Genomic DNA, 20,000 nt, shown 5'->3' on the forward strand with positions numbered 1-20,000 from the left:
CTCCGTGAACCAAATCCCGCTCTGTGATTGGCTACCCGAGCGGCCAAGGTGGAGCTATCTTGCCCGCTCGGGATTTCTCGCTTGGTCTCGCAAGATCAAAGATCATTTTTTGGTGTTTTATTACATTTAATAAATCCTTTATTGACCAAGCTTGTTTGGTCAAGATGGCTGGATATTGGCCTCGTTTTTTTTCTGGACCCCGACCATGGGCACGCAAAAAAAGAACTTGGCCAATATCCAGCCATCTTGACAGAACAAGGCTTAGCTTAGTCAATAACCCATATGTACAGTAAAGATGAAAACGTCAGGACATCCTCTGATTTGAAGAAATGTATATTATTGCCGATGGTGACTCGTGGATCCTCGGACAAAAATCCGATTGCTCCTTCGAGCGCAAGCGCCACTCGCCCCAGACTACACGGTTTATAGTTTCTCTCACAACGGGGTTCGTTTTCAGTTATGAACTGTCTTCTCGGAATGCAATTTTCGTCAGATTGAAAACCAAAAGGAATTCATTTCGGTAGTACTTACTTGCGGGAGGACAAAGTTTCTTGTATGATACGGAGAAATATATGGAGATGAAATAAACTCGTTTTGGAATGAAAGTCGTTCCGCTCTCAAAACTATTTCGTGAAAGAATCAAATGAATCCTAACGTATTAATTATCGCCTTTTTTACTTACTTCAATTCCGTTCGGAATTTGCAAAGTTTGTTGGCCACCTCATTAAATCTATAGAGGTGCACGAATGGATGTACAAAGCGCAAATATTCGAGGCACATCAAATCAGTTTTATTGACGTTATAAGCCTGAAGTACACCTAAATAGGGTTTAGGGTATCAGTAAGGCTGGCTTTGGCTATTATTTATATCTTGCTGGCTCGCTTCGCGATCTTGGCCGAGATACGTGATACAGACAAGGTAGCTCAACTTTTGTACCTCGTGATTGTGAAAATCTAGTCTAAATTGCACTTAAAGGGAGATTAGGGTTTGGTTATATAAATATAAATTACTTCATAGAAAGTGCGACATACGGATTTTTGTGCACGAGTTACTATACACTCTTAAAGTCCTTTGCTCATTTGTATTTTAAATGAAAGCATAAAATATACCTAAATAAATGTAAATTAACCCAAATACTTCAGGGTACACATCTCAGTTCGTACTAATGAGCCGTTCTTATCTATAATCGTTCCAAAATAACTTCAACTTCACCATCAAAGTCATCAGGTGATACAAAGTCTGATGTAAATTTAAGAACAAATCCGGTTTCCAGCCCAGCAACAAGAAGACAAAGAGCCTAAATAAGCTTAAATATCACTTCCCATTCAGAATAACAGGAGAAGGAGAAGCCCCAACTTGAATACGAATTGCGAAATCCTTTTGCTTCTCCGTTATCACTGTCAAATTCAATCATGTAATGGCGGCGCTTCGCGATGTGCTGAGAGAAATGTGGACTCTGTTGACTTGCACTGTTTAATGAAATGTTACTCCTTTTTCGATTGCGTCTCGATAAAATCATCTAACTGTAAATCCACAGGAAAAAAACGGGAAGCCGAAGCCATGTTTTCGAAAGACAAACTTCAAGCGGGCGCTGATTTCAAGACCGCGCTTCTCGGAACAACGAGGTTTAATGAGCCCGCGAGAGTGAGCACCCCCAGCAAACCATTGTTTTAACGAAAACCGCTGGTCAGCAACCTTGGTTCTGGTCATTACTGTCTAAGGTCTTCCGAAGCTATTTGAATGCTTTACATACATACATACTTAATTGACCACTCCCCATAGGGGCTTTTCAGGGCCAATCTGAAACAATCAACGAAACAACAGAACACAACAACAACAACTGTTAAGAATCCCAACTGGCCGGAGGCAAACCAGTTGGCTATTTACAAGTGCAGCTGGGAAGTTGAACCAGGGACTACCAGGAACAAATTCAGCGAGTGGTCAGAGCGGGTCTTGAACCCGGGATCTCCGGATCTCAAGGCAAGCACCCTAACCACTGGGCCGCACTGCTTTGCTCCGATCGGCTGAGTGATTCTTCTCTGGACGATGATTGGTTATATTTTTTACGTGCGAAGAAAGCTGTACGCGAAGCTTATTGGACGTTGCACTTTCTTCACATTTGAAATATGGCAAATGCAGAATAATTATATTTGCAAGGTTTATCGTATGAAATACTCGCTATATATTTAATAAAAGGCTATTTGACATGCCTCGACTACTGTCCAAACACGAAGTGCGGAAGATTATCCGAAAACTCGTAGTCGGTCCACGAACTCGTAGACTTAAAAGTTTCAGCAAATGGACTTCTCAGCCAGCTCTCATATGACCCCGCTAAATATTCTAGCCTCTTTGTATTCCCTGAAACCTTGATTTCACCTAAAATGTTATACCTCACCGACAATCATAACTCGACAGATTTCGTTATCTCTGGGTGGTATCTAGTGGATCCGGTCGCAGACAATGGTTGCCAAAGTAATTATTCTTCACAGACATGAACGATCTCAAACGTGATGAATCGAGAAAATCTTTGGCTTAGCCTCAAAGAGCTGGCCTTGACGAGTAGTAATGGTCAAATTACCGTGCGTCATTCTCTCGGAAATTCTCCTTTCTGAGGACGGACACGCTCCAGTGGGTCGAAAGGAAAGTTCTGAAAAGGTGAACAATAACCCATTAAAGCAGCAAATGACTCAATTTGACTGCGAGAAACAAAGAAAAGGGTATTTGCAAAGTGACCAGTTCAGAGAAACACGCTGCTCGCTCGGTGCTGTTTTTCTTCCATAAATAACTGACCTTGAAGCATCTGTTATCCACATGGTACCACATCCAGCATTTTTTTCCCGAGCTTTTCAAAAGCAAACTCTTAATTCTCTATCCGTTAAAAAAAAAACCAGCAACAATGACTTCCGCACTTCTGACGGTGATTTTGAGTAACGATATCTTCAACTGAATTTACGGTCGAAAATGCGCTTTGAAGTTATCTCTATTATGCGATTCTGCGTTTTGGTAAGCGTGTTGATGCGATGGGGCAGTTGGCGGACAATCGCAGTGAACAATTAATTAAATCGCAGTAAAAGTTGTAGTGTTTTTCTCTCTTTGTATATTTTCAGCCTCAGTTGTTTCGCGTGAGAATTCACAGCGTGCAATCAGCGAAGAGGAAAATCAAATTTAACGCCGGCATTGTTTGCTTTACTCGGTCTACTCGGCCAAGCAATACGAAATAATTCTGGTAATCTCTTAATATTTCGTGGACAATAATAACCTCTGATTACAAAGCAAACATCAATTAAGAAAAGAATTGTGCATTATAAAAGTGTGTCGAAGACTCAAGTGTCATCGACGCGTTTTTGCTGTTCTGTGAATAAGCAATTCTCAAAAGACCTTACTAGCAGCCCATGGACTGTGCGGGTTGAAGAGCCGGGTTGTTGAATGGGCCAGTTGGCCATACTGACGATTTGATCTGAGAACGTCGGCGCGCGCGATACATTTTCATATGAAACAAACCATAGTATCAGAATAGTCGATAGCTTACTGTCTGAGGGTTGAAAGGTATATTACATCAAGTGCAATTGAGCTGGGAAATATAAATTAGTATCCATTGATTGTTGAATACCTGTAACTTTTTCTGAATAAATGATCCACTAGCTGTCAATCGGTTTTTGTTATAAAACCCAAGCATTTTTCTGATTCAGAAGCAGTTTGAGTTTGTCTTATAAGGCTTCTTCTTAAAGTAAGTCAAATCTTGGTAAAAAGGTAACATACACTTGAAGGCGATCAAATTAATGTCTTAATCTTCATTTTTAACGTTGACCTTGCTTATAGGTTACAGCCACTGAAGAGTGAGTCCACTTAATCGACTGCAACTGTAGGCTTTGTAACCATGATTGGTTTTTTTGAATGAGCCCATTGCTATTGTAAAGCGACACGGTTTTTCAGAAATTCGTATTTATATCAATAGATGAAAATTTCATGAAGAAAGACTCTCGAAGTCCCAAGAGCAAATATCCTATTCTCAAACTGTGTTTTGTCCCGTCTCGCTCCGAACGCAGCCGATTCTGGACCTGTTCGATTCGCTCATTATCTCCGTCTTGCGGTTTTTCGAGGCATTGTAATGGCGGCTGGTATGAAATTAAAACAAAGCCATCACCTCCCGAAAACTGAACTTGTGCCAGTACGCCTACCTATTAAGCTATCTATTTCTTTTGCAAATAAGCCGCCTATTTGATGTCTAATACGTCGTCACTGTTTTCAACATAGTGTAATTGAAATCGCAGCGAATTCATTGAAAATGTACAGGTCAATTATTCACATTGATTGCGGGGACCTTCTGTCTGGAATTAGCATTTGCCGGGGAAAAAATCTAAATGCAATAAAAAACTGTCGTTCCGCGCACTCGTACACTACAAAAAACAAAGTAATGTTTGCTCAAAACTCAAATTATCTTTTACACTGGTTAAACACGAAAAATAGTTGTTATAAGTCATTTAATTAGGCTTTTCTTTGGCATATGTTGGGCATGTGTCCTTTTCCCAGGCCATAAAAAAAACAATTTGAACGCTTGGCAAAGTCATTTCGCCCAGAAAAAAAAGTTAAATTTAATCACTGTTTCATTTGTTAGATTGACTGCAAAATCTCTGAGCACAAGTATATCAATTAGATGTAGTAGAAAATGATATATTCAGATTTTGCTTCAAATATCCCACCTATTTTTCACGAATCATGTGTCAAAATCATAATGTCTTAATTTTGACTGGCTCTGAACAAAGGCAATTAGAAGTGTTGTTTTGTTGGAGTGCCATAACGCTCGAGTCCTGAAGTGAGAAAAATCACTTTCCCAACGTTTTCTACCATTCTACTCTCGAAACCAATCACCATTCTGCCGATTAGCGTAAAACGGTGATCTTACACTTTTAAAACAGTGGTAGGAGAAGAAAAAAAATGAACATAAAATTTTCGTATTTTTTACTTTAAAAGCAAAAAAGAAAAAAAACTTTGAAGCTGTTAAATTTTCAGGTCGTGTGATCCTGGGGGCGGTTACAGCTATTTGCGACCTAGAATAGTTGAAAGAAGGAAGAAAAATAAACTTAGCGAATGTGTTTGACAGCAGATTTTACCGTCTTCATCGGATGCAACTTGGATGAGTACCTGTAACAAACTGTTTTAAAAGATACAATGTGATGTATTCCTCAACGCGTTTTTTAAAATAACTTGAAACGGGTGAAGTTTTCACCGTTTCCTTGCTTAGGTGGGACAGACCATTTTTTACCGCAAATATAAAGAGAGGAATTTTGTTAAATAAGCGAATTTCAAGCAACAATACCGCTTTCATCTTTCAAGTGGAGTTGTGATAAGAGAAACTTGAAAAATCGGAAGAGAACAAACGCTCTTGTATTTAAATTTGTACATGGCTTTTACAGTGTGGGACGAATTTGACTCGCTTTATTTTCGACTTTATTTTTTACTCCACTCTTGCATTCGAGCCAGGCCAGAGCGACCCCTGAATAAAGAGACTCTTCATCCTCTATTATCAAACTCAAATACATCATCAAGGAAAATTAAATAATATTGAAGAAAGTTTCTATAACTTTTGTCAGCGTACAGCAAGGCAACACCTGTGTTGAAAGATTTATTCTCAGGGTGAGAATTGCCCGTCAAAGTTAGCGGAAGTAAAGTATTCAAAGAGAGATACACAAACAGCCTAACCGGGACATAATAAAATCAATAATTGAAATCCAATTGACAAGGCGATCCCCGTGTCAGATGCTTCAACTTGAAGGGTTCAAAAACGAATTAGCTCAGCGGATCAGAGGCTATAAATTATTAATCACTTGAAAAACAATTGCGTAATTCATTGCCGCCACATCGTTTTTCTACCCTGTGACGCTCATCTTGCTAAATAATAGGTTTGCAGCTGCGTCAATTTTCGCTTCCATTTTTTGTGTCCATTCGGTGTGTAATGGGTTTTAAGAGATCTTAACTTCTAGATAGCAAAGAGAAAACGACCAAGGCCAGGGTAAAAAGTTCCATTGAGCCTACCTTGTGTATATCTTAGGGCCATCTTATAAGGTAATGTTCTCTCTCTTAGTAATGGTACGTTTGGTAGACAACGACTTTCTTCTTCTTCTTCTTCTTTTAAAGGGAGCAGTAGAAGAATTTTGATTTTTATCACATTTTATCTTATCGAGAGTGGATTCATTTTATAGGTGTCAAAACACTTTTATCTTTTATCAAGCCTTGTCCTCTAGTTCACGTTTCTAATTCTTAAAACGGTAGCGAACGTAGACTTTTTATAACGATTCGAAAAGAATCGCCTGGTTCGTTTATTTTGAATCTTTGGAGAGGGGGCAATGAGTTTTTTTTAAGACATAAAATATCCCTTATCCTCTGCAACAACCCGAAGACGTTTCTTGTTGTAAAGAGAAAACGTACCAGGACATTAAAAGCGCTTGTTTTCGATGACATTTTTGCGCAAGTTTGTCTAAAATACCACGAAGCAATGTTATTCGAACCTTTTCCTCTTTTTCTGCGAAATCTTCACTAAGTCTAATATTCGTTAATTCAAAAGTTACCCAAGTCGAAGTTACAATTTGACTCTTGCCGCCCGTGTTCTGAGGAAAAAAGCTTTCGAGTCGGTTGTCTTGCGTGAGGCGCAAAATCTTTCAGCCGCGTAATTTTACCCAACGAAGTTTACTCAGTCCATTTTGAAAGATATTAATTTGCCAGTCACTTTCAGTCAGTAACTAACTAATTGCTCCCTCTAGTCAATTTCAGCATTAATTCTAAACGGTCTTGATCGAAAAACGTGGTATCCGGTCTTAAATGAAAAGAAATTTCATCTATGCTTTCTCGAGGTTCGCAAGAGTCGAAAGGAAATCAAAAAATCAAGTTTCTTTCCAGTTGTATGCTGCATGAAAAAAAATCATGCGAAAGACACGACAAAAAAGTCAATCTTTTTTTTCTTTAACGCTTCTGTTTTTATTTACAGTGTAACGAGAACTTTGAATGCATGGCGTACCAGTATTCGTCTTTAGCTCGCAGCCTTCCTCAATATCTTCCACCGGGCTGTAAGTTTCTGAGCTGTCACGACGCGCAAAATGTACTTCGAAGCTGTTCAACGTTTCGCCTTCCAAATGGCACGATGGTAGCTCCATTGGGCGGGGAGCTTTATCAAGTCGTGGAAGTTCCAGCAAACTGCGACGAGCGATGTTCATTGCATCAGGTTTGTAAAGGACATGGGGTTTGTTAATTTCGGGTGTGGCAGCAAGAGCGTTGGTCAAAAAGACTTAATCAAGGTACACGAACGTTGAAAAGACATAAAGTACTCTAGTAGCGTTTCGGTCTTTTCGTTTTGATCATCTTCAGTGAAATTCTAAACTAATCAAAGCTCGTTAAACAAAATCGTAATTTTATGATCATTGACGGCTAAACTGCCGCTTTCACCGGAACAAAATGGAAGTGTTTCTAAAATTCATTCACAGAAGATTGGTTTACTGCAATTCGTGTGATTAAAACGCAAGTCGTCGTTATTTTTCCAAACCGCTAGGGCGTTTCTGCCCAGCGTGGGGTTAAACGATCCTCTAAGAATTCTTTGTTTCTTACGATATGTGAAGATATCAACTTTTCATAACGTTGTGAACTTGGTATGCTATTGTAGCTATTATTCAAACCAAACCACTCCCTAGAAAAGAGTGTCGTAATCTGTTGCTAGCGAGCCGGAGACACAACGTTCGCAGACGAATCAAAAGACGCTTGATTTTTTTCTGTGTGTGAAAGATGTAATTTTGTAATCGAAGAGTTCTTTTGACCATCCTAGCTAAGCAAAGAGGAGAATCGTTTTGAAGATCTGCGAAAAAAGACGAAAAGGAAATCAAGAATTAAATTATTTTGCCGATCGTAAGACGTCATGTCGCTTGTTTTGCCCAGGCTCTTTTTTGACAATGCCATGATTAAAACTGAAATTCTCTTGATTCAATAGCGCAGGTTTCCTCCGAGTTAAGTAAAAAACAGGTTTTGCTCGTGGAGGTCCCGACGGGTTTTTTCTTTATCAACACCTGTCGGTTGGGCAAAGTTATGATTTATTCGAAAAAATCCGACGATAATTCCCGGTATTGCACATTGAAGAGTCTGAAGTCGTTGTTATCCACAATGATATTCAGCGAATTTCAACTCAAACCAACATTTTAATTTTCCCCGGCGGATATAAAATAACAACTCGGTATTATATCGAATTACGCGAGCCGTCTTAGAAACTATAACCTCCGGATAGAAATAAATGAGGACATAATTTCGTTGGTCAGTAATTAAAAATCAACTTTCATCGAAGGATAGTAAACAGACTTGAAATGGTGATGGCCAAAGACAATAGCAATTTTATTTTTAAAGAAAGGAAGCAATATTTAAAGATTAGAATTTAAAAGTCTCGTCTGTTTATGAAAATGTGTCGACGCTCGGCATGCACGTCTTAACGTTAGGCCTGAGTGAAATTTCAAACCAAGGAACTTATAAGTTGTTGTCAATTTATCTTTTATAAAGGATAAACTAAAGAATTCACTAAGTCGACAGCTTCCGTCTCCACTAAAGAGGCTCGATTGCAAAGTATTATAGCACGTACAGAGGACGCAAAAATAATTAAATTTGTACAATATAATGTTGACAAATGTGATCAAATCCGGCTCCAGCTGTAATGTTTCGCACACTTTAAAAAACGCGTTGATTATATTGGTTTTGACGCAACTCGCGCACCTCAAAACGAAACTTTTCAGAATTTTAAAGATGCGAAATAAATGTCCAAGAATTCGGTTTGCAGAAAAATTGATTTTCGCTTTAGGTGCCACATTTTCAAGAAATTCGAACAAGTAGGTACGTGTAAGAATGGGTTTGTGCGAATTCTCCAGAGTCCTTTATAAACACAGTGCCTCCCAGAATAATGAAACTTACTCATAATCGCATCGAAAATAGCCATTTACACGGAGAACAATTTCTGCGAAATGCATATGCACTTTACACAATCTTCCTCACGGCCTAAAAAAAAACCACTTTGTTTGGGCAATTATGTTGATAACTTCGAATTTGAAAACTGAAGTTGAAAACTACAGTTACCACGGCGTCTTTTATATTTTCTGACACACTAAAAATGTCAAGAACTCCTTAACTACCTCTGCACAAACGTCACTTTGCAAACATTAGCTCCAAGTTCGAAGGGGAAGCCAAAATTTTAACTTGAAAAGGGCAAATTTAGTTTGACATAGTGGCGGCTTATCTCCATTTCATGCACCTTCAGTTTCAATGTTGCAAAACTGTGAACTGATGACGTTGACGCGATGTGAAAACTCTAAAAGAAACGTGGAATGGTGGCTCCAGGCTTCCTCCTGAACGGGCACAGTTCACAAACTTCCGATAAACCGGCCTTCTCCTCGTCAAGATTAAAAAGTGTCGAGGCTCCATACAACATTTAATATCGTGAAACAGGATAAAACACTGGGAAGAATTAGCAATTCTTGTAAGAGCATCATTGGTTTCAACTCGAGAATGCCCAATGTACACGAATGGAACGAACTCCATTTAAATGAAAGAAAAGTGAAGTTATTTTCACATGACAGAATTCAGGATCTTATCCACCGTTTGAGAAAAATATGAACCAGTTTCAAGCCCGAAATGATAAAGAAAAAAACGGGCGAAAGTGCCACTTAAAAGCTTTAAAGTTACTGATTTCATGCAAAGACTGAAATCATGAGGTACGATACAACAACGTACATCAACTTCATTTTAATGGTATGGTCCCATCTCGCGCACTACCTTCAAAGTATCATGTAGTTCATCTCGTTGACTTTTTTAAAAGGTTATTTTGGCATCATTAATTTTGGTTGCAGTATCTTAGGATTTAATTCTCTCGTATGAACCCCCTCATTGAGAAAAAGTGACACAGAAGGAGCAACTGTCCTAGAAATGGAAGTATCAGTTGTTCGAAGGGTGGACGACAATTTTCGCCGGACAGATCAAAACCGCGCCCCATTTGATCAAAGGACAGATAACTCTGTCCATTGGATAAGGTACTATCCAGAGCAAAAAAGTCTATATTCCACGGTGACTAATCCACCAGATAAAATCATCAGAGCTTTGAACAACTTGGGCATGTCAGCTTGGTTGTGTCACGGTTATCTGGTGGATTTCGCTGTCCACTTCCTGAACAACCGAAGCTGGCTCATCTTTCACATGAAGTGTCATTCTGTCAAAAGCAACAGCACGTTGCTTTTAATGCCTTCAAAGTCTAATCAAAATCGCTTCTACTCTTTTCTTCATTCTAGTCTCGAGGTACGACGCCTCCTTCTATGGCTCTGTTGACAGACAACGCTGTCTTGCTAAGGAACGAATGGCTCCGCTTTCGACAGCTGTCAGAACACGATGAGACTTCCTGCTTTTCCGACGGAGCTTCTAGGCTCCCAGTTTTTCTTCGAGGTATGTGATAACTATTTTTTTTATTACGATCCTTTTGTACCTCAAACTGACAGAGTACCGCAAGCATTTTCTCCACGAAAATAAGGTCGCATAGCTTTATCGTTATGTGCGCTAAATTTGGCATGAGTTCGAACTCGGTATTCAGAGATCCCGAATTCAGCTTTACGTAGTAATATGAATTGTCTCTTTCTTCACACTCCCGCATATAGCTTTTAAGATACCACCGTTTGTAAACATTGGTAGCTTAATTCGAGACAGTCTACTCTCGAGTCTAACACCGACATTATCTGGTGAGTTTTTAATTCACGATAAATATGAGCTGAGAACGCCGGTCGACCCATTCAAGCATTAAGATCACTAAAACTCTTTTAAACGTCTGCTTCTTTGCTGCTATCTGTCCCTTTAGAAAATGTGGGCGTTTGCTGACGAGAAAAAGCTCGATTTTAACCACTTGAAGCACTCATTTTAGAGTTGCGTTGGAGTCATTGTGGTTTTCTATTGCCAAAAAATGAAATAAAAATGAAGAGCTGGAGCTGGTTTCGGTCCGTGTTAAGTAAAACCCCTGGGGACAGGTTCCATTTGATAAAGAAGACGGTGACCAATGAGATACTAGAAAATACTTGTTATCCCTCATTATATTCAAACTTTAAATGGCCAAAAGGACAAATTCAGTCTATGTTAAAATACAAGTAAAAAGACCAGCGAAAAACGCCACGTATCGTTAAGTGTGCATAACACCAATGTATTTGTTTTAATACAGAGAAAGAGAAGTATTAGCTAAGTACAACTGAGATCAAAATTAATAAATTTTTACTTGAAAGCTACTGACCAGTTTACGTAATGAGTCACTTTTTGACCCATGTCTGTGTCACATATCTAGATTTATAAAAGCTTCTGTAGCTATTCTCAGTGATAAGGATTTCTTTTCACATTTGAAAGTAGTCTGTTTAAACTGGGTCGTGAATACTCAGAATTTCATAATTTTCTTAACTAGTTCTGGCCCTGTTAACTTATAATTAAGTCTAACTTTTGCATTTTTTAAAAGGCTTTTTCTTCAAGCAGTAGGGTGATAACACGAATTTCCAAAAGTTATCGGTGAGAAAGGAGTGTTTTAATGTTCACGCACAAACAAAAACGCTTTCTTTTGATTAATTTTACAAGATTAATCCGTGGATTTCACATGCTGTTCTTTGTTAAAAAACACAGAAAACGCAGGTGGCGTAGAAAAAGGTAAAAAAAAAGAAATCAGATTTCCGTTTAACTTAAGATTTCCCTCTGACAGAGCAATAAAAATAAAAACCATGACAGCATTATTCTTTTAAGCAAAAACAAAAATAAAAATAAAAATTTCGCTTTTAAGAGCTTAACTTGTCGCATCAATTTAATTTTTCAGGATATTACAATAATCCGACCACTTGGAACGCAAAAGATACTGTTTGTTTCCTATCCGAGCACAGAACAATTAATTTAATTTCAAGGCGAAAAGCAATGACTTCAAAATTGGATTCTTACTGTAATTTCCAGCAGGAAATTAACACCAATCTTTAATTCCCATTTCAAATCCACATCAATAATAAAATCATCAAAGTTGCATTAAGTTTGATACAATACGTTAATTTAAACACCTTTCGCTTGTCACATTGTTAGAGGTTTGTTTGTCTGGATACCGCAGCGTGTTTTTATTGAAATATAATTGACGATTTTCGGTCCCGGTGGTTTATTAAAAACTAACTCCTCTCTCACCTTGCAGATGCCCACCGCTGCAACTGCCACCTCTGCGTGAAGACCATGTATCCCAATCGCCTTTACGAGAACCAGCTGATGCACATGAAACCGCATGACATGTACTGCAGGCTCGGACAGGAACGATTTTCTCCTTTGCTCCACAAACACAAGGCCGAGTCCGTTGACAGTCCAGCCTCGGTTCAGTTTGCTGTTTCACTTCCGCCTTCATCAGCCTCGCTGACGTCATCACAGGACGAACAGAGGAGACAAAAACAAAAGCGATTTCAGTGTATGCATTGCGAAAAATCCTTCGGAAAATCATCGCATCTTCGGGATCACATCCGAACGCACACAGGGGATCGGCCATTTCGTTGCCAATTTTGCAACAAAGCGTTCACCCAGTATTCAAACTTGAGAACACACACTCGCATTCACACGGGCGAAAAGCCTTTTAAATGCCACCATTGTAACAAAAGCTTCACGCAAGCTGTCACGCTCCGCAGTCACACACGAACGCACACGGGTGATCGACCGTACCATTGCAAACGGTGCAGCAAGTCCTTTGCGTGCTTTTCCGGTTTAAAGGGGCACCATAGGGTCCACTCAGACGTGGAACAAGATGACCTGGAGATTTGATTGCAACTTGTTACGCATTTGAGCTTCAAAGGATGAAGACAATTTGACTGAAGATTTAAAGGGACCAAGAGCATCCCGATCCAATAGGACCTATAGAAACAGCCGTGTACATACGATAAAAGGACACTTATACGTAGCAGCGTTTTACAAGTCTTTGGAAATGAAAATAAAAAGTTGCTAAATGATTTAATTTTTTTCGCAGTAGTGAGTGAAGTTGAATTGCCGTGTTTAATAAAAACTGAACAAAATGGGGAACCAAACCAAAGGCGACGGCGACAGCTACGAGAACGCCATGAAACAATAGGCTTAAGGACGGTGCCTACTAATTCAAAGATACTTTTGCCCCGGTTTATGATTATGCAGAAAATGTAGACAGAGCAGCCAATGCAATAATGAAAATAATAAAAAGAGCACGCCTGTTGTATTTCCGATTTGAAATTGCCAACTCGCTTAAGCTACCTGGTTTGGTGGCTTAAATTGAATGAGAATTCTATTGAAATTTATGAAAAACAAAAGTAAAATTCCCTTGGGAACATCACGTGGTCTGAAATGGGAAAACAAAATGTACGAGCTTAAGAGGTCCATTTAGGCCAAATTATGCATGGCCAATCAAATTGGGGGCTTGATACCACAACTCCTTTGATTGGTCTGCAACAAAAAGCCTCACGAGGGATTGGAAATCATAGATCGTGCAAGGAACAATGACGGCACTTTTTTCCCGCAAAAATCTAGCATTAGCTGTCCTAAAAATAGGTAACACCGAAAGCTAATGGTCCACATTCCATCGCAGATCAGTCGAAACGTCTGGGATATGCCGGAACTTCTGGTTATGCTAAGCAAATGAATTGACCATTAAAACAGCACAATTCGAATAACTAGATGCTCCATGAGCGTGAACTGGGTTCCTTGTGGTATGTCTTCCACAAAAACAGAAGGCTTAGAGTTGGGTGGTATTGAACTGCGGCGCTCCAGTTTAATTTTTAAAGTGGGGGGTCATGTAGACCATTTTAGGGGTCACCCAGACGTCGTGCGAGCAGTGGCCCTTTCGGTGACTCGTTCACACATTGAAGTATTTTGTAATCTCTTGTCCCGTTTTGAGGTCTTTCACTTTTTTAAGCTTTGGTAATAAATTCAGTTCAAAGATAACAATACACGCTCTTGCGTAAAACTAACTCGTTTCTTCTTTAAGTTAAATAGTCTGCAAACTACTGCAAACTAACTGCAAATTGCTCTGTCGGACGTTTTCCTGGATATCATGCATGTTTTGCAGTTGCACTAAGCAAACGTTCATTTCACACATTAAGGAAGGACTGAACATGTTGTTTCCACTTCATAATTTTCTTCTTTTCAGTCTAATCTGATGGCAGGTCAAAACTTTTTTTGGCTTTACGTTTTCACCAAAAGGTATTGCAAAAGCCGGGAGTTAACAGTAAAAAGTAAGCCAAAAGACAGAGGAAGAAAAATAACATAGTTTTTATTTAAAACTCTGAATGTCAAATTCTCAGCGAAAGATTAATGACAATCTATCGTAAAAACACTAAAGTTTCTACAGTCTCTGACTTCTATGAATCTAGGGGAAGGTCATGATGTTCTGTCAAAAGGAAGAAATTGATCACAGGCTAGGCAACCACAAAGGTACACGTGATCACCTTGTGTCAAGGTTCTCGTTTAATGAACTACAGGTAAGAACGTTAGTCGTTCGTCGCTTTCAGAGTCAAACAACACACTTTTTAGCCAAGAAACTGCCGTCGTTCGTTTTTTAGTTTTGTTGTAATATTTAACTGATTATTTATATTTCATTTGTCGGGTCGGGAAGCCTTCTTTGTCGGGGTATGGGCCCGAGACCCGAATCTTATCTGATGGAACAAACTTGAAGGCACTGAAACTGGATTTTCCTAGGAGTAATGCTGGCTGGGCCAGTCCGAAAATAAAAAATAAAAAAGCTCCGATAGGTACTCCTGGTAACTCCAACAGTAGAAAAAGAAGGCCCGGGAAACAACTTCGAATGCGGCATATTTCTCATCATTCCCGGAGCTGCTCATTCCGGAAACGAAACACTACATATCTTTTCGTTTCGTTTCGTTTCCTTAGAAACGTATCTATTTTGGCTTCAGGGTGAACTCTTTAAACCATGAGGTTGAGTGACCAATCAAAAACAGAGTTTGTAATTAGCTCTTATTAACCGAGCAGGAGGTCTGTATGGGAGAATCTTGACCGAGGTCGTGAGTACAGACCGAACGCAGTGAGGTCTGTACCCACGACTGAGGACAAGATTCTCCCATACAGACTGACTAAGCTCGGTTAATAAGTTGTTTATTATATGGCAAACAAGAACAATTTAATTCGTTTGATGTAACTAGTTTGTACTAACTGACATTTTGCTTGCGAACGGCGATGAGTGGCGATGAGCTGAACTCAATTCTGTCAAAGTTTGCTCGTTTGGCACTTCCATAAATAAATATTGGTAGAAGAAAATATTCAATATTTTTGCATTTCAGTTTGCATCTTTTCACCGCAAAACATTACCGGTCTAGATGGGAAAATCTAGACCGCGGTCAATATCGATTTCAGCCAATCAAATTTGTGAACTTGGTAGTTCCCAGTCCTTGTGAGACAGAGCCATATAATAATTGAAAATCTAAACATCTATGAGATGCAAAAACAATCTTGCCAACGCGTGAACCTGAATTATCGCAAATCATAATGCTGACAAACACAAGTAGCTCAAATAGCCGTATTCTTTGATTGGAGCTGACGTCACGGCGGCCATGTTGGTGAAAAATTCCTTTGGAAATTTGCCTCTATTTTTATGCAAACTATTGTTTTGGCACCAATATGGCGGTCTTATCACGTGAGTGAAATCAAAGAATACGTCAACGTCGTACTAGGGAAACGAGCACGGTGATGCCCCTTTAAAAGTTACATTTTTATCATCTCCTTGACATGTTACAACAGGGTGCGAAGTTTCATTGGAAATCTATGACAGGTTCTGTTTCTAAGGAAGCATCTTAATCATTTGCAAAAAAAATACACACAATTTCAACCCACGTATGCAAATTAGTTAAGCTCGAACATTACACAACACGATGAATCCACGTACACAAAGGCCGAAAAACCTCACAAAAACCTTTTCCAGCAAAAGATCTTATTGAAACAAACACCATCTTTGCTATTAGAGGCAAAAAAACTCTTCCTATTTCATTGTGTGCGTGAAAACAAGAAACCCAATCCCTGTTACAATTAACCATACGCAACAAAATAAATTCCTCACCGCAGTTCAGGATCAAACCCTTTTCTAAAGAACCTTTCCTTAAATCACGAAGTATAAAGTAGACAACAAGATTTCTTTCAAATAATTCATGACTGTCAAGAATTCGTCTCATTTCCAATATTTTTTTTTTTTACCTGAAAATCGAAGACTGTGCAGAGTTGAGAGCAAATGAATATAAATAGCCAGACAACAGAGATCGGAGATGCATTCAAGGTGTTCGATTCCTTCTATATCCAACCTGACAAAGTTAAGTTACCACAGAATTTGCCATTTCATTTCAGTGTTGTACAAAACGTCACAGTTAGCAAAATATTCAGAAATACAGCTCACTGCTCGACGGTTAATCAAAAAGATGCATTTGCTGTCAAAGTCCATTATTCGTCGCTTTGAAGATTCCAGATGTTTATTTTTCACCACCTGTCTTGTGTATCGACTTGACGTTCCATTCTTGAGCTCCATAACGGGATATTTTATTTAAAGATCGACGTCGACACCATTCCAAGTTTATTAACTATGGTCCACCGGTTAAAATCTTCACATTTCTAATAACGAACCAGGGATAAGCGCAGAAGACTTTGGATACAAAGACAATACTTAGCACGGGAGTGATAACGAAGACCCTAATGAGTAACTTTTCCAATTTCCGACACAGGAAAATAAAAAATTACCATATGGCAACCCAGTAATCAGCATTTTACCTGTTTGCGGTGAACTATGAGGAATAGTTGCGTTGCTGGAATACCTGATTGTCGTCACTATTTTCTCACTTGCTTTAAAGCATGATGATAGAAAAAAGCGGTCATTATTGTTTTGTGCAAATGACAATGACAAGGGACATGCCCTCATTTCATGTTGACCATATTCAGTTAAACTATAAAGCCTAGCAGTCTGTTACGTTATTCTTGAACTACAATCCTTCACTCATGATCATGTCAAGGGAGTAATCCTTTACAGTCTCAAGTAAGGCCACGTTCCGGAGCTCATTCCACGATCCTCTTCTTTAATGGACATGCATGAATACATATCTGTAGAGCAGATCTTTCTTTCTTGACAAAAGCTGCGGTAAATTCATTGAATAATTGTCCATGATCCATGTGAATGCGCTCACAATAGCGGCAGGAAATTCGTTTCTAACTTTGAGAAAGATTCGGAAAATTGTTGATCCTGATAGTTTTACATTTCTTTACAATTTGAAGCGTAAGTTAAGCCACTACAAGAGGGAGAACCCCCAGCCAGAGTTAAGGACCATTTGATGAGAATTTGTCGTAAGTGAGCATTTTACAATTCATTTTGGTTATTGATTACTTTTTTTTAATTTCGTCAAATCACGCGCAGGTCAATTCTAAGAGGTAATGAGCGTTGTCTGCCTTCGATTCTGCCATGAAAAGAGTCACAAGGGGTAGCTAAAATTCATTTTAAAAGGCCAACAGGATAAAAAAAAGAACGAAACTTGCACATGCAGTTAACTGCATAGGATACGGCGCTGTTGAAAGAAGCGGACGACCTTCACTTTAGCCATGGACTGGCTTAATACCAAAAGACACTCAAGATGTATTTATTTCGCAAGACTCTGTGCTTATAAATGCCCTGCAATAACTGAATGAATGATTTTAAAATCCTCGTGCTTAGTTCAAATTTGTGTAGATGCATTTGCTTAACAGTAAAAAAAGCTAAACATTTTATAAAAGTGATCGGTGTAGATATGAGTTCCACTGACTCAAATTCATTGAAATGTTTACTTTAATGTTCACACTATAACTACCATATCACGCACAGTCATATTGTATTATGAAACAACATAGGAGAAAAAAAATAACAGGTACATGCCTATAGAAAGTTAGTTCATGCAAAAGTGTAACCTGTCCAAAGTAGCAGAGCTTTCACGGAATCATGATTGTAAGATTTTTGTCTACTGAAAAAAGCAAAATTATTTAACTAAAATGTGGCTTCCCAAGGTTGGGTTTCTTGGCTTTATATTTCTTTTACGTTCATTGCAGAGAAGCATCACTCATAATTGCGTACAGAAAATTTCATGAAATTATCTCAAATACTTTTTGAACTAGACATGTTGAGTTAGCTACTCGCATTTTCATCAAAATTCGTTTAGTGAGAAAAATGCCTTTAAAGTAGGTTAGTTGGTCTGCAAGTCTCTCTTCAACCTCTGAGCAAAGAAAGTTTGTCAAAATTAAATGCACCAGCAGCACAAGTAAAACCCTCCGCCTGCTCGTTCTTGTTTTCTTTAGTTCTTTTTTTCGGGCTTTCCTCTTCTTTTTCCTTTCAGCGCTATCGTTGTTCTCTGCGGCACAAAGCGATCCAAGTCGAGGCGCCTGCATGCACCCTAGCCTCGGCTCAGTGTATTTCCCCGGGTTGATTTTTAATGCTCTAAGCAAGAGCAAAACAGTTCTAGCTCTAACCTTGAAGTGGTTGATGGCATCAAACAACCCAAATTCTAACATTTCCATTCCAAAATAATTGAGGAGACAATGACACAATCATTCAGGGAAGAGTACTCTCTTTTCTTCCAGTTATCATCATAGGAATTACCCCAGTCATGTGTGCTCTGATCGGTTCTCCGTGCGTTGGCCCCAGGCCTTTGACAGCGAGACAGGCCTTTCTTTCGAAATACTTGACTGACATAGATCGAGGCACAGCTACAGAAGAAGTCTAATATTTCCGTTGGCAGAGCAATGGATAACCATTCTGAGATTTTTCAATTCTTGGTTTCCATGTCAAACAAGTATCACGCAAAGAAAAAATAGAATCGCTTAGGGAGCGTTCACAAAAACTAGTTCGTCTTGATGATATATTTTTGGTTTCTTGTTGTTGATTTTCTCTGCAGCAGGGCTCATTTGGCTGCAGTAATGTGAATGCGATCTTTTGGCCTCATACTTTAGCATCCATTTAATTATAGTCTCAACCGATAGGCTTGTCGGTGGTTGAAGAGAGTTTTTTTTTTATTCTGCTTTTAAGCTTTGACCCGGTCCGCGGGATCTTTTTGTTCCTGCATGAGCGCCTGTTAGATAGCTGGCTTTCTAAAGGCTTGGTTTCCTTGCCTTTTTTTTCAGACGAGTGCGTTTCTTAGCAGATCGTTATGCTCTTTGGAGGCGTTTTTCTGTTTTTGCCTTAATTTGTTTCGCTCGTTCTTCCGACTTCTGACTTGTGCATCGTGTATTGGTTTGTGGCCAAAAGGTAGGTTGGGAGTGTCTCAAATTTTAGGGATACTCAAAATGTTTAATGCCGCAAGTACTAGGGGTCCTCCAATTTTTTTAGATAGTAGCTAATTCCTCATCAGTCCCCCCTTCCTATAAAACCGGCCGAAAACCAGTGGAAACATCTGGAGTTTACTTTGGCTTTCTCAAAACTGTTTTCTCTCTGCTAAACTTTAAAACATTCGCATAGACACTTCAGAAATAGAAAACACAAGGCGAATCGATATTTTCGTGTACGTGACATGTTTCTCAGAAGCAATCCAGATGTCACGCATTGTTAAAAAATGCTCTATTTTCAAAACAAAGGATGTTACCGAGCTGAAAACAGGCCAGCAGATTTATCTTTAAAATTTCTTTTACCCGATGAAGGTAAAAACTCAAAAATTTTAATTTTTAGTTTTTTGCTGACGGTCACGTGGAAACCAAGATTAAGTGAATGGACGGTGAACAGCGAAAATGGCCAGTCAGCAGTACTAATCTGAATTGCCATTGGTATAAAAAACCTGAAATCATCTTCTTTGTTTTCCTGGCCATTCTTTTCAGCTGCTTATTTCTTTCTTGGAATCCGAGAGCTTCACATATTTTTACACCGAGTACGTGCTTAAATAATGCGTAAATTTAGATTTCCTTTGAACTATTGGTCGTGCTGTCTCGCCAGTGAATCAACGACTGTCAACATTTGCGATGAATTTGTCGCTCTCTTCGGT

At 39.0% G+C, this 20,000-nt stretch overlaps 1 protein-coding gene and 1 long non-coding RNA gene across 6 annotated transcripts in view; one reads left to right on the forward strand and one right to left on the reverse strand.

Annotated features, from left to right (window-relative positions):
- Positions 1-13,003, forward strand: part of LOC138038526 (zinc finger protein 596-like) — a 39,769-nt gene extending 26,766 nt beyond the window's left edge. For 4 of the 5 annotated variants that reach the window (XM_068884452.1, XM_068884449.1, XM_068884450.1 and 1 more), the window contains 3 exons: positions 6,983-7,216; positions 10,302-10,452; positions 12,203-13,003. In XM_068884452.1, coding sequence (XP_068740553.1) covers positions 6,983-7,216; positions 10,302-10,452; positions 12,203-12,813 — 996 coding nt within the window. In that variant the 3' untranslated portion in view covers positions 12,814-13,003. Of the gene's footprint in view, positions 1-5,864; positions 6,064-6,982; positions 7,217-10,301; positions 10,453-12,202 lie in introns of those variants that run through there. The other variant, XM_068884454.1, reaches the window with a different exon arrangement.
- The window catches only part of LOC138038529 (uncharacterized), a 29,739-nt gene continuing 22,016 nt past the window's right edge, over positions 12,278-20,000 (reverse strand). The window contains exon 3 of the long non-coding RNA XR_011130252.1: positions 12,278-12,414. This is a non-coding gene — a long non-coding RNA (uncharacterized lncRNA). The remainder of the gene's footprint in view (positions 12,415-20,000) is intronic.

Source organism: Montipora capricornis, chromosome 2 (assembly GCF_036669925.1).
Source record: "Montipora capricornis isolate CH-2021 chromosome 2, ASM3666992v2, whole genome shotgun sequence".
Taxonomy (NCBI): domain Eukaryota; kingdom Metazoa; phylum Cnidaria; class Anthozoa; order Scleractinia; family Acroporidae; genus Montipora; species Montipora capricornis.